Below are 15,497 nucleotides of genomic sequence, written 5' to 3'. Positions count from 1 at the left end.
ACATCGTGTCGGGTATTTCATTCGAACCAATCATCGGAAACTTCATTGCGACGTCAGTTGACATTAATCTTTCGCATCCCGCAAATATAATAAATATACAGCACAACACATTTCTCATTGTTTCGTGCACTCTTTTTCTCATTTTTATTTTTGTTTCTTCTTCCTCCCTCGCAGAAACACCCTCAGGAACGGCGCTCGTCAAGGACATCGGAGTCGTGGGCAGACCGACCGTGGATTGGCAGCATTTGAAGCGGAAAACTCGGCACGGGGGAAATCGGAAAGCCGTTGTTTACAGTTCCAACAGTGACAGAGAGGCAGGGAGAGGGTGGAGCCGTAACGCCCAATCAAACGCCCCGTCCACCAACGATCGATAATAATGACAAACTAACAAACGCGAGCGCGAGCACACGCGTCCCAAAAGGCCCTGTAAGGTCAAGGGCGGTACGATTGCGTGAGAAGGAAAAAATAGCCGAAGGGCAAAGCAGCAAGCACGCAAACACACACAAAGAGGAGGTCGTGTTTCGAAAACCGCCCGCGCAAAACATTAGAACCATCCAACCGTCGGAATTTTCCGAACCGTGACATTCGAAAAGTCCGAACAACAAACCGGGCGGTGTGTGGGGGCTCTCAAAGAAAAAGAAAAGGAAAACACCTCCCACACACAGACAACAGCATGGGAGCGATGTGTGTCACAAGTGGTGCCACCGGAAGGACCACGTCCACCGTGGCCCTCGGTGCCCTTCTCATCCTCGCGCTCGCCATCAACCGAAGCCTTTGTAGTGTAGCACATCCGGCCGCGGAGAGCAACAGGGATGTCGGTGTTGCCAGCGTCCCGCCCTCCACCAGCGTGACAGCAGCAGGCATCAGTAGTGATAGCAGTAGTAGCAATAGTAGTAGCAGTAGCAGTAGTAGTGCTAGTCTTACCGACAACAGCGTTAGTTCCTACGATGGTGACAGTGTCCCGGCGGGCAGCAGTAGCAGGTCGGGGACGGAGGACGACGAGGGGCAAACAACTCGACCCCAACCACCCACGGTGGAAGATCCGGTCACACCAACGGCTACGGCCGGGCCGCGGAAGGATGCCAACAGCTACGATGGCCCCGTTCCGCCACCGGAAGGACAGATTCCGCTGGAACGGTTGCCCTCCAACACGTTGCTCAAGTACACCGCCTACAAGGACGTCTCGATACTGCACTTCCGCATACCGACCGACACGCGTACGGCCTTCTTTAGCTTTAAGGCGTACGAAGAATCCAAAGGTGCCTTTCGTAAGTAGCGCTTCCATCGATCCCTCTGCCCGTGGCTTCGTTCTTCTCTCCTCAACCACCTTCTCGCCACTTTTCAGAGCGCAACTGCAAACCTAATGATATTACGCTGCACCTGAAAGCGGGCAGCTACCCGGTCATCAGCCCGGAAAACATTACCTTTCCCAAGCACTTTCTGGACGCGGACGAGAGGTAAGTACCGCGGGGGCTGCTTTAAATGAGTTTTCTTCATTATAGACGTGCATTTTTACGTGCGTCGGCGAGCGTTTGCTCGTTTCGCACGTCAGCATTAACCCTTACATGCCGTAGTGTCCCGTTGTACAGCTATAACAGCGTATCCTTACGATAAGATGGTTAAACCAAATATAACTTTTGAAATAATTTCTTGGCAAAGCAATGTGATCTTGTTTTGACATTGGCTCACGATAATAACAAGAGAACGTCGCCCGAAATCATTGTTTCCATCAGAAATGCTATATAAAACAATTCTACACATGATAAAAATATAAACTGCAAAAAAACATAATTCTTTATAAGAAACATTTATCGTAGGTTTTTATACTTAAAATTCATGGTTATTCATCATTATACACTTGTATCGAAGTATTAAGATGTATGGCATTCTTTAGTATACAGGATCCATGAAGGTTTTTTTAAGTAAAGTTTTTTTTCTCATGTTACAATATTTTGAAACAATATTAAGATTAATCTGACAATGCTGGAAAAGTTATTGTATTAGGAATCAGAAAAAAATAACCAGGAATTTATGTCAAAACATGACAATGTTGAAACAAGAAAACAATCGATAGAGCCACCGTAATATTGTTTCACGCTGGAACAAATGTAAAGGAGTTTGTTTAGCCGGTGAAACTGTTGGAATGATCGGTACACTAGGTATTTATATTGATAGACCAAACTTACACAAGGTGAGCGTCCTCTTAATCTTCGGAAAAAACTTTCAACCTGAGTGGGGCACTGTTTAGCCCATCGTTAAACTTTTATGCAGAGTCGAGCGGTACGGTATTTTTGAACTTTATCAGCAAATTATCAGATAGTAGATCGGATTGTTTCACTTTTTACGGATTACGGATACAAAACTAAAACAAACCGTCCTATAATTTTCTAATTACGTTTAATAATACTCCATCGATGGTATCGACTTTTCACCGAAGTTTGACGATACCCTGATAAATTTAACAGTATTCTAATGATGTTTAATAAGGCTAGACGCTAGATGCGTTTGGCGTTGCTCTGTAGACAAAAAAGAACTTCAAAACTGTCCTACACATTTATCATCAATCAATCAATATCCCTTATTTTTTTAAATCCGGTGCAAGATAAAACATTTTTGACCAAACGAATGCTGTCTTAGTTAAACATTGGCACGTTTACTAATGTCGGATTTTTGTTTTCTGAAACCTAACACAATAACCTTTCCGTTAATGTCAAAATTCTCAGAATATTGTTACTGCCAAAATTTGCCATCCACCCTGTACATAATTCAGAAAATATTTCCTGCATTCAAAATTAGACGGGCACGCCAAAATGTATTATTGTTAGGATATAATTTAAGCAAATTTGTTGCCATATGCTGGAAGGCTAACGTTTAATAAACGTTAATTACGTGCGTTTATCTAGTATTTTTATACAAAACTCAAAATCAATATGGCAATGAAAATAATCATTCGGCAGAACTATACATTATATATTGCATTGCTATATAAATTGAAGTAACAAAACAAGTGGAACTTTCGTAAATGTTGCTTGACATCAAAAGAAGAAAAATTAGGTTCTTGGCTAAAAGAGTGAATATGATTTCAAAAGATCAAACACACGCAAATCAGTTTGCAGACACCCATGTTGTCTTGCTCAACGGCAAAGTTGAACGATATAATCAAGCACGTAACAAATGCATGGGATAGGAAACACCTGCCAGGGTGAAATTCTTAACAACACTAGTTTGCAAAGTGCCTAATGAATTTAATTTATTTTAAAATTTTGGTTACGTACGTACATTACGTTGCATTCAAGGGCTAGCGTTTTCACCACCGACCGTAACTTACGACGTGACGCGATCGTTGATCAAGCTTATTTTCGCTGACTGGAGGGGCAGACATTAACCTGCTCCCCGAAACCGAAACAGACAGGGGCGAAGAAGAATGTGGCGACAAAGAGCGAGCGTACCGTCCTGGAGTTACAGTAAAACTCATCAAAAATTACGTGACAAATGTGGCAACAGCTTTCATCAGTCAAGGGCCGCAGCGGCGTACTCATACGTGCCCGACCGAAAAAAGTTCCCCGTGCCAAAGTCTTTAACGAAACCGGGCGGCAAGCTGTGGCATGAGAGGCTGTTCCTCGGCGGGACGTGGTGAAACTGAATGAAAAGAGGTGTGTTTTCCTTTTTCTCTGTTTTGGTTACTTCCACAGCCACACACGAGTACAAAATCACGGATTTTATAAATGTGCCGTTCCTGGTGCGGAAGGAAGCCCTCCACCCTCCCCAATGGTGTCAACTGCTTCATTTCCAGGGAAAATTATGCCAATGCGGCAGGACGGCTGGGAAATGCCGGCGAAGCGAATGGAAGCGAGCGTAAGACAACCGCAGATGGATGGCATTTTGGAAAAGTTATTAGTTAAGTTGTGCGCAGGTGGGGCAAGTGGAAAATAAAACACCCCATCGTGGAGGCCGAATACGGGATGAAGGGGAGATGGGTATGGCGCTGCCGACGGTGGGGAAATAAACAAAACTTTTCGAATCGGGTGAACATTCTGGAAACCGAACCGAAGGGAAAAGGGAAATAGTTCAATGGTCTGGCGGGTGGCATTAGGAACGCTAAAGTTTCGCGCTAAACAATTTCTGCCCGTCCGCTTTTCACCAAAATGCGTCCTTCTCGCGTCCAGACCGGTCGTTGCTGTCGTTGCTTTTTCATTTACTTTTCCGCTACGCCGTGAAAGCATCGCATGGTGAGCGACAGAAGTGAAAGCATTCAATACGCCTCCGGGGCGAGGCGCAACAATTTGTTTACTTTCACTTTGAATTTTTCAATGGTCTCCTTTTGGCGCCGGAAAATTCAGGCCACTCATTCGCCCGCCCAGCCGCGTGGCTGCGTTTACTTTTCCCGGGGCCAGTTGCTTAGCTTCCCCGTCCCCGTTACCATGCTGCTCGAAAGACTACGCATCGAATTTTCTCGCCCCTTGCAAAGTTGCCCAACAAACGATCAAACGATTTCGGCGAAAACACCACCGATTGTGCATTATTTAATGAATTCAGCAACCCCTCCCGCTCCTCCAACACCAGGCGCCTCCTCACCCGGTGACCCAACGGTTTGTGTACGATCTTTACAAAGACAGTTTTCTGACCAAACAAATTCTACGGAAAACTTGAAGTCGTTCTCCCGGTCAGACATCGCTCTTAGTTACATTTAACTTTGCGAACGAATGCTCGACAGCTTAAGCACCGTTCGAAGAACGTGACGGAATATTTCGGCTCAACTTAGGCTCAAGCTGTCGAGAACAGATCAACGTAAATAATTCTTTAGCGATGGTATTTCATTTCTATATATACATAAGGAAACAAGGTTATTGTTTCACGATGGATTGTTGTATCGCAGCCATTTTTTGGCAAAATAGTTTAGATACCGTTTTTATAAAATGGCGTTCGAAGACTAAAGTAAGGTCGTACAGCGATGTAGTAACGGAAATGCTTTTGGTACCGTATAATGTCTATGAAGTACCGAAAACTTTACGATTGCTTCTGAAGATATCTCCAATATAGCTATCGTTAGGAATTATTTAGGGCTCTTCTTTCCGGAAGAATTCAAACAATTCAATTTTGCTTATTTATCCATCTAGCATAAAGCAAATGTTGAACTCTTGTTTTGTAGCTCTCATTAATTTTTAAGGACCGAAGCAAGACTCGAGATTTTTGCTTCAGTTTTCTCCAGTTAAGTTAGCTGTAAATTTTTTTTCTGTTAATTTAAAACTAAAAGCTTAAAAACAAGAATAGAAAAAAACTAATGAAAGCTTAAAATAATAGCATTTTGCCATGCTGATATTTCTTTTGGAAACCATTTAAAAAAAAGGTATTTAACTAATTGTAAGCATTGACATGTTGCTTCATCATAAGATTATCAAGAAACACAAGAGGAGTAACTCCTGATAGACAAGAACCCTGGGAGGATTAGAAAACAAATGTGATATCTCCTCCATTCGGTGCTTTAGGCTGAGCTATAAAAAGGTATCAAAAGGAATCATTCAAAACAGTTTGAAAAATTGCATGGAAAAACACACTCTTTATTGACATTAAACTCAGTATGACGATTGTGATCCGATGCGCACGGAAGGACACTTTCTACCACCCGGTGAAGGGAAACCACGGATACGGGATAACACTCGACAAACAAACATAAAACAAAAAAAGGCCACAGATTCCCGATCAGCTTATCGATAGACCACTCCTGGCTGCCATTTGCGAGCAAATCCGAACGGGAATCGAATCACGGAAAATGACAAATTCTATCACATTACGATACGGCGAATTACGATGTCGTCGGTGGACGGAAAATCCTATGAATATCAAAACGTCCTAGTGATGCCCAGTTCCAGCTGGCAGCTAGCACAAATTTTCTTTTCCCTTTCTCCCGTCCTCGCCTCGCCGAGTGATATGAGACCGGTGCGGTTTCCCGAGGGCCGCTTATTGCGAAAGCAATCGGGAAGCATCGGGATGGGACACAAATTCGAAAAGTTGGTCTGCAAAACTCTCAACCGGGTTTCTGTCGAAATGGTTCGTGAAGTTCCTTTCGGTGATGTTTTTTTTTTTTTGTCAGGCGCGGGGTGGGTTGGAAAAGAAAAGATTCATCATAACCCGTGAAAAGCCGGCACTCCTTTCGCAGTCAGATGTATGCATATAAAACAAAAAAAGAAATCATTCCTGGGCACACCAATGCGCCTGCAGGACTCGGGTCCTGTTCCACCTCCCGACCAATCCTATATTGTGTTAGTTTATTATATTTTCCTTTTTCTCCAATGCTTCACTCGAGCTTGAGCGGCATCCGGAGTAGCCGGGAAAACAACGGGCCATCCCGAGCAAGGTGACTTTCCTTCGCCTCGATACGGCGGATATGAAAGTGGAGGCGCACGTATTTGCATAGCGAATGCGATCGGGAGCCGCCGGGTTTATGTTCCCATTTTTCCGCAACTCGAGCGAACCTCGAGGACGCTCCCCTGCAGAAGCACGCGGACATTCGAAAGACGAATGGCGTTGAAATTTGATTTACAGCCATGAGTTGACTATCCTGCCGGGCGTACCTGGCAGGTCGGACTGGGAAAGCCGCCCGACTGGGACTTCCCAGCAGGACAAGGCTGCTGCCACCATTGGAATTCCATTTTATTTCACTCCCATCCGCCCGTCCCGTGTGTTGGTGAATGTTTGTAAGGGAATGTTTTTCCTTCTTCCACTCACCCACTGTGAGGATTGAGTTGAGCTCGATTCCTCGCACTTCGCCCTGGAGAAAGTATGTTCCTAGCCAAAGCTGAAGCGACGAAATTTAATCGTATACGGTTGAACTAGCCCATTTTATACCATGTACATGTTCTAATCTTTTCTTTGCACAAAAGAAAATTTATACACTACGGTTTTATACACCACATGGAATTCAGTTGAATATAATATTAAGCAAACTCGATGAGTGCAACTAGTACCGAAACAGTTCAAACTATACTATTTTTTAGTAATTTTTCTAGACAAGTTTTGTTGATACTTAAAACTGTTTCAAAGCTGCAATGTAAATCATTTAGATATGCTTCGTATTTACAGGCACTGTCTTTAGTTTTTACAAAGGAAAAAAGCAGTGTTATTCGGTTAACTCTATCTGTTACAAACAATAAGTAAAATTAACCAATTTCAGGAAGTCTCAACAGTGGTTGGGAAACAACCTATACTTTAGTCTTTTATTGCACAATTTGTTTGTAACTGAAAAGGACCGTTGTCTTTTTTCCGCGCTTATATGTACATTTCCCAACTCTTTATAAATACTTTCATTATCTTGGAACACCTACGTTGTTTTCTGTTTTTTCTTTTAATTAAAAAGACTTTGTTTGAACAATATTTACTTTTTATGTCATTCAATGAACTTCTTCGAAACTTATTGGTCCAAGAAAAGCAGACTTTATACACGTGAGGTAAAGTTTTATTTCGCACAACAAATTAAAGCGATAAAAACATTAAAAGTTTTACCAAATAAATTATTCGTAGAAACTCGTTCTTGTTGAAAATAAAGATGCATAAATTTTAATTTCGAATAAGGGTTTCATTTCAAAATTATTCCTTTGGAACTCGTTCTTGTAGAAAATAAAAATCCATATATTTTAAATTAAAATACGGGGTTGGATCAGTAACAATTGGTATGATTTTATGATCCCAACTAAACTGACCATAGCCAAACAACGGTCTTCATTTTGTCACATTAAATTCCGAAGCACATCTGACTTACGATTCTACTCCCCCTTTGGTCGTCTCTCCTGCCTGCAGGTTTGAAATACACAGTCTACAATTCAAATCGGACAGCACGACGCGCCGGCTCAGCATCGATGGACCGCACCCGGGCAATTGGTTCGCCGTGGCCTTCATCAGCTGGACGGATCCGAACAATGAACGCATCGAACAGCAAGGTAGGTATCCGGAGATCCTACCGCTTTCCAGCGATTTCATCGAAGCTCTCTTTGATCGAACCATCTCATCACAGTTTGGCGCTGTTTAGCCGTCAAAAAACTCCCCCGACCACCACCAAAAGTTGGCACACGACGTTAAGCCTTTGCCGGTGGTGTAATTAAATCACCGGACAGTGGCCAATATCTCGTGCAATTTTTCCTTCAACCACCACCAACGCTTGATTGCCAGATGAACAGCCATCTCCGGGTCTCTGGTTCGGGGCGTCGGAGCGATGGACAACATCACGACCGAGCGATATTTGGGGTGTTGTTGCCGGTTGCGAAATGTCGCTTCCAAAAGCGGTCATTTGATTGACTGTCATTATTTGTAATTAGGCCGCCCGGCGCCGGGACGCGTCGCCCCGTTGGACGTTGGAATGTTCAAAATTGACCAACCAAAGCGAACCCGAAACCCAGCACGACGATGTCGATAAGGCTGATGAGGCCGTTCCATGGCCGCGAAATTGACAGGCGAAATGAGAGTTTCTCAATCACATTAAAAGACTGACCGGGTTCTCGGATCTCGAACACCGGGAAGCTTATGCCAGCAGCGTGCAACGTGTCGTGGAATTCAACCGTTCGCCGTTTGATGCTAAAAACGCGAATTTGCGCCCCATTCTGCTTCTCGTGCAAAAAGGCACACACAGAGTTCCGCGTGTCTGTGTGTGAATTGTGTCATTAAAGCTGGTTGTTTACATAAATTTATCGTTCCGCCACGTTCGATCCCATCGACAAGGATCATCAATGCTTCGTTCGCCCGTGACGTTGGTCATGTTTTTTGTCGCCCCTTTTGAATTCCGCAAAAATAGTAATTAAAACTTAACCCAAATTTGTCATCCTGATTAGAGCCATTTGCAACGATCTGGCAACCGATACCGTTGGTTAAAGCAACAAACCACGCGCACACGCGATTTTCATCGATAACTACCGATATCTGATTGATTGCTATTTTTTTTAACATCATTAAAATCGGTGCTTGGCTGTTGAATTCGTTTAGTGAAATGGAACCATCGCAATTAGTGTATTTGCATCATCGTTCTGAAACGAGTTCGTGAAGCAATGCAAAACGGAATGCTATATGGAGGAAAGTTAATCTAGCACTGGAATGAAGAACAGCTGCTGAACAAGAGAAATTCAATTTCCGATTGACAAAACCAAAAATAGAAAAGCTGTTACTTATCAAAACAAAGGAAAACGAACAGTAGAAAACAAAAAAAATTTAAATCAGAGATTCTCAAATAATTTCCTGCGTAATATGAACATTAATCTCTTCATCGTTTTGTAGGTGGCCTTCGTTGATTCAGAGATTCATTTCTATTCATTTATTTGATTCTTTTCGATGCAATTGAACCAAACATAACACAGTATCCAAATCACAGGAAATCTATAAAAATAGGGTTAGTAAGAGCTCTATGAAGCTGTCGCTTTTTCAATAAACCTTGCTGTAAGTAGATAGTTTCGGGTTCGAATCCCAACCGAGACCGAACCCTCCCCTGTACGAGAGGACTGACTATCCACGTACAACAGGGAAACAAGTCTCGTAAGCCCTTAACGGGCAGGCATGACCAAGAGGTCGTTACGCCAAGAAAAAGAAGAAGAAGAAGAAGTAGATAGTTTGGAAGCTATCTTTTTTTTGTCTTAAGCTTTGAATGTTTTTAGGAATTATCAAAACGTTACTTCAGTTTTTTGAGTACGAGAAATAATTTTAATTTCGATTTAAAAGTGGGACAAAATAAATGCAAGGAAATCTGGTTTCGACTGGAACACAATTTGTATGCATTCTGATACTGACAGCTGTAATAGCAGTTTCAAAATTATTTTAAAGACTATTTAAACCATACAATACCTAAAATAAGCCTTTTTAATGTGGGCCAAAACTGGTACACAGGTGGGCCAAAATAGAAACAAAGTGGGCCAAAATTGCTACAAAAATTGTGTTCGGAGATTAATAATTGTTCAGTGAAAAGATAGAATAAACTAAACACTACGTAATTTATTAGATGCTTAGATACTCTACATTACTATACCAAGTTTATCGTTATATGATTGATACTATGAATGCAACGATTTCTTTTGTAGTTATCCTCTCCTAAAAGGGCCAACTTTTTCCCTTTTGTGACATTTTTTTGACTATTTCGAGATGGCAAGACTCTGGAGGGATTATTGCTATTTTGGCTATGCAGTTTAATCAATTGAATATGTGAATTAATGCTTTGTTTATAATTTATAATTTCATCACACAGTAGTATTGACCTAACGAAGCTCTATCAGAAACCTCTCATAGCCGCTCACCAAATTGATCCGATTTCCCATCTCAATATAATTTTTGTACTCTTTTCAATAAACATCTACGTCTTTAGTTGTGATACGGAACAAATCCGATTATTTTTATTAAATTTATTACACCACAACTTTTGGTATAGTTATACTTATAATAATATGGTATTATTTATCAGAAATATTAAAAACAAGTATTTATAGATGTGTTGGATTCTAACGGTAAAGTTTTTAAATATCTGCCTAAAAGGACGAATGTTATTAACCAAAAAATGTTTGAATTCGGCGCAATAAAAGTAATATTACAGTGAATAACATCTTTAAAATATCTATACCATAGAGACTAGCTATTGATAGCTTTTCATGAGGTCCAATTTATTTTCTTTTTTTTAATTTACGGTGAATAGTTAAGAACCTGTTAAAAAAAAGAAGAAGTTAAGAACCACTGGGCTAAATGAAAGCTAGTTTACCATTGTGTGGCGGAAAAACAATCGACGCTAAACCAGACGGGCTAATCTTGGCCGAGTTCTACAAAGTACCCAACGAAATCCACCGGTAGCACCGGAAATTAATACTTCTAAACCAGAAGCAATCAGCAAGCATTGCCAGCGTTAAATTCCCAATTCTTCCCAACCATCCCGACCGGAGGAGCCGCCAAACGGCTAAACGAAATGCAAACGGCTCGGATCCACCCATCCACCCGGTTCACCCGAAATGACTAAATTATCCTTGACTTTATTCCCCCGGTTCATTCTTCTGTTCGCTATCTATCGAATCTGCGCTTCATTTTCCTCCGTTTAAGATAAACGCTTCACCGTAGACGCTTGCTTTCTTCGCTCGGACCGGCTGCACAACTATCGACACTTTCTAGTCCGCCGGTCCGGACGGCAGACTCATTTCACTCCATCTTTCTCTCTTATCCTTGGAGCGTACGGGTTTTCGAATTGGAAATTTAATTCCTCTTCCAGTGTCATACTGTCTCGGTGGCCGATTTTCTTGCTCCTCCTCCCCTCGATCGGCCGTCTCCATCGGGGCGGAAAACTTTCCGACGCGATAAGATATTTTAATACCACGAGAAAGCGTTCAACTGGTCGTTTGCAGCGGAGCCCGTCGGGGGTTGACACTGTTGAAACGGTGGTTTTCCGATAAAGTTCCACTAGAAATTGAGTGCTCCGGAAAGAGTCACTAAAAACGTACGAACACAAACGGTTGGCGGCGGGGGGAAAGTTTTTAACTTCGATGCCGAGCGAAAGATAAGCCGAATGGCGGTGACTACATTTGTGGGTTTGGGAAAACTTTTTTATTTCCTTCATTCCACCGACGACGACAACGTCATGGGTTCGTCTTCTTGGAGTCGATTGAAATCGGTGGGCAGTGATATGTGAATTTAAAAAGAAAATTATCCTAACCTTTCCCAATCCCTTTCCGTTGTCGCAGAAGTAGCACAAGCTAATGTAAGTTTTCTGTGAACTCTTTTCGCCTACGACAGGACTGGCCGCATCGTGCGAAACGTTGCTAATGTCGGAGATGTCGATCGTTGCGGCGAAACCGAAGATGCTCAACACGGACGTGCGCCATCCGGGCACCCTCGCCGGGGACCAGAGCGAGCCGAGCAGCTTCAAATTCTTCGTGCCGGCCAACGTGTCCATCGTCACCTGGCGGCTGCACCTCGCGCAACCCTGCGCAAACTGCACCGACGTCACGTTCCACGTGCAGGCCAGCGCCCTGCCGACGCCACGCGACTACCTGCAGCACGCCATCATCTGCCCGAACCGGACGGGCGACGTTAGCATCGACTTTTACCCGCACGAAAGCACCTGGCACTACGTGGACTTGGACTTTCTGCGCGAACCAGCGTCGACGCAGGCAACGCAGACCGGAGGGAACGAGACGACCGGACGGAATACGTCCGCCGAAGACAACTCCTCCGAGGGGCCCAAGATGGAGCTGCCTTACACGGTGGAGCTGATTTTCCATCCGCTCGACGAAACGACCACGGGTGTCGACGAACCGGAAATGCAGGAGGATGTCATTACCGAAACCTCACCACCACCAACCTCTTCGTCGCCATCGTCGTCGTCGTCGTCGAAGGAAACGAAGTCACTGCCGCATCGAAGCTTTGACCGCTACTCCGTGTTGCGACAAACGTACCGCGAGTTCTTCATGTTCGACTACGATCTGCTGCCGGATGTGAATGGGACGGTGCCGGTGACGCTCAACCTGACCGCCGGTGTCCCGGCGCTGATGAAGTTCGACGTGAACGACGTGTACGACATCGGTGGCACGCTGAGCTTTGCGGTCGCGATGCGGCAGGACCTGAAGGGCAGCCTGATCGACGCACGCCACGAGTCGACGAACGAACACGCGGGAGTGGTGGCGGAGAAGCTGGTCGACATGCAGGAGGAGTTTGTACCGGAGATGACCACCACCACGTCGACGACGACCACAACAACCACCACAACGACGACCACGACGACGACGACGACGACTTCCTCCCCGGCAACGATGGCGGAGCAGGTGGCTCAAATCATCCGCTCCGGAGCGATTCCGACGGTCGCTCCACCGAAGGCGAACCAAACGGTCATCGTGTGCCTGCGGCTCGAGGAGCCCGGCATCCCGACCTGGCCGGACCGGTGCGTGTACGGCCGGCACACCTACCCGGCCGCCATCGTCATCAACAACACCGACGCCGACACCAACACGGGCCTCGTGCACGTGCCCTTCCCGGAGCCGGGCGCCTGGTACGTCACGCTCGGGCTCTTCTGCCACCAGGGCGTGCCGGGGACGGTCACGGAGACGACGGCCCGCACCGCCATCATCGACAGCGTGAAGGAGTTCGTGCGCACCTACCGGGGGACGCTGGCGGGCATGCGGCCGCCGTGTGCGTGCGCCGAGCGGATCGCCCACTACCGACGGTGCGTGGCGGACGAGGGGTGCCTGGCGGCGCTGAACGAAACCGAAACGCTCAAGCTGAAGGAGTGCATCATGGACGCGAAGTGCACCGGGGGTCAGCGCCAGTCGGAGGAGATGGCCCGCAAGTTCGAGCTCCACCACAAGCACGCCACGGAGCAGAGCGTGCAGAGTGCGTCGGCCGAGCGGGGTACCAACGGTGGGACGTGCAACGCCAGCGTCGTGTTTACCATCTCCTCCAGCCCGTGTGTGGCCGGACGGTGCGGACGGTTCGGGCGTTGCTACCACTACATGTCGGGCGGGTTCGTGTTCTCCACCTGCCTGTGCCTGCGCAACTACCGAGGGTGGGATTGCACCGAGGACTCGCAGGTCCCATCCAGCGCCTCGATCCTGCTCGCCTCGCTCATGCTAACGCTCTCGAACCTGCTCTTCCTGCCGAGCATCTTCTTCGCCGTCCGCCGGGGCTACCACAGCGAGGCCATCATCTACTTCTTCGCCATGTTCTTCTCGGCGTTCTACCACGCGTGCGACTCCGGCGAGGAGGAGTTCAGCTTCTGCCTGGTGAAGATCGGCGTGCTGCAGTTCTGCGACTTCTACTGCGGCCTGCTCGCCATCTGGGTGACGCTGATCGCGATGGCCAACGTGCGCCACCAGTTCGTCTCGCTGCTGCACATGCTCGGGGCGATCCTGCTCGCGTTCGGCACCGAGCTGAACAAGCAGTCCCTGTGGGTGTTCCTGGCCCCCGCCCTCACCGGCATCTGTCTCATCTCGGTCAGCTGGGGCCTGCGGTGCCGCAAGACGCGCCGCTGCTTCCCGGCCCGCAGCTACCTGGCGCTCTACCTGCCCGTCGGCAGCGTGCTCGTAATGGTCGGGCTCGTCTGCTTCGCCTTCCTGCAGACGAAGCAGAACTACCATATCGTGCACTCGATCTGGCACATGGTGATGGCGCTCAGCATCCTCTGCCTGCTGCCGGACCGGAAAACGTTCCACCCGAAGTGCTAGCATACGGTGCGGATCTACCTGCTCAACTCCGGCTCGCCGTCCACCTCGACGCAGTCGACCACGTCGTCCGGTTCGGGGCCGGTGCTAGCGGAGTTGCCCAACGCCGTCGACGGTGGCCCCACCGGTGGCTGCGCCCTGTCCACCATCACGGACGAGCGTGGAGCGATCGCGGCCACCCACGGTGATTGAGCGCGCCGTCCCGACCCGCCCCGTCTATTGCGTCCAGCAACGTATCACGAAGACCTTCTGCATTCCTAAACGCACCCAATGTTGTGCACCGAACACTCTTGCACCAAAAACACACACCCATTCGTTAGATGTATCCCTTCAAAAGAATCCCCCACAGGAAATGACCCCGATTTCCAGCACAACTTTCCCTGTGTTAACACACACCCACACCACCCACAATGCCTGCATCTCGATGTGATGTGAAGTTGATGTTTAGTGTCATGTTCCGGTGTTCCGTTTAGGTGTATGGATGTGCGTGTGTCTGTCTGTCTGTTTGTATGTATGTACGCGCTACGAGTGGCAGCCCCCAGCAGTAGTGGACGAATTAGAACTTTAGCGATGAAAATGTGATCTACTTAGTCGAACCGGTTCCGGTAGGCACGTGTTTGTGGCCGACAAAATGGTGGACCGGGGGGGGGGGGGGGGGGGGGGGGGGAGAACTGGCCCGTATTTGTGACATGGAACACCTGCCCATACCGAAGAGTACCGAAAAAAAGAACGTTTTAAAAATGCTACATTGCACCGTTTTATTTTTTAAGCATTATTCACCTTTTTCACGCGACAAGCAGACGCGGAACTAAGGGCCGGTCAACGGGGTCAACGTAATAGGAAGAACAAAATTAGATTAAACGTAACAAAACAAAGAACTACCAAGGCGGGGAAAAGGGCGCGTAGGTATAAAATGTATATTCTCATACTCACACTATCTTAGGCTGATTTACACCGATCGTACCACTGTTTGATAAATTCATACGTGCCTTGCCGTGTAGACGACGCGGGGGAGGGGGGTGAAGCGATGGGGATGGCGATAGTCGATGTCGTGCCACGTGAGGGCGGGGTACGGCGAAATACCGGCCCAGTACCACTTTGTCAAAAGGCAAACCCCCGTCGCCCCCGGAAAACCGAGAGGATTAAGAAAACACAAACTGAGCCGCGGTTTGTGATAGCGAAGCTTTTACTCTCCTCATGTTGTTCGGTTCATTTTTTATCTGTTTTGTGTTCTCTACACTGAGGCCACGTTGCGCACTACCATTTTGTAACCGTTTTGCACCTACTACCGAGATGGTGAGCGAAGGGCTAGAGAAAACTAGTGAACATAAAGTGAAA

General features: G+C 46.5%; 1 protein-coding gene across 1 annotated transcript; it reads left to right on the top strand.

The window, feature by feature from the left end:
- The first annotated feature begins 650 nt into the window (after positions 1 to 650).
- LOC131259055 (uncharacterized) lies at positions 651 to 14,162 on the top strand. The gene is made up of 6 exons (XM_058260469.1): positions 651 to 803; positions 861 to 934; positions 1,004 to 1,268; positions 1,346 to 1,457; positions 7,795 to 7,934; positions 11,740 to 14,162. Exons 1-6 carry the CDS (start codon positions 674 to 676, stop codon positions 14,160 to 14,162), a joined length of 3,144 nt encoding a protein of 1,047 aa, XP_058116452.1. The 5' UTR covers positions 651 to 673.
- Positions 14,163 to 15,497: the final 1,335 nt, after the last annotated feature.

This window comes from Anopheles coustani, chromosome 3, assembly GCF_943734705.1.
Source record: "Anopheles coustani chromosome 3, idAnoCousDA_361_x.2, whole genome shotgun sequence".
NCBI classification, from domain to species: Eukaryota; Metazoa; Arthropoda; class Insecta; order Diptera; family Culicidae; genus Anopheles; species Anopheles coustani.
Note: the sequence above shows the minus strand (reverse complement) of the source record. Positions and strands in the feature narration are given on the sequence as shown.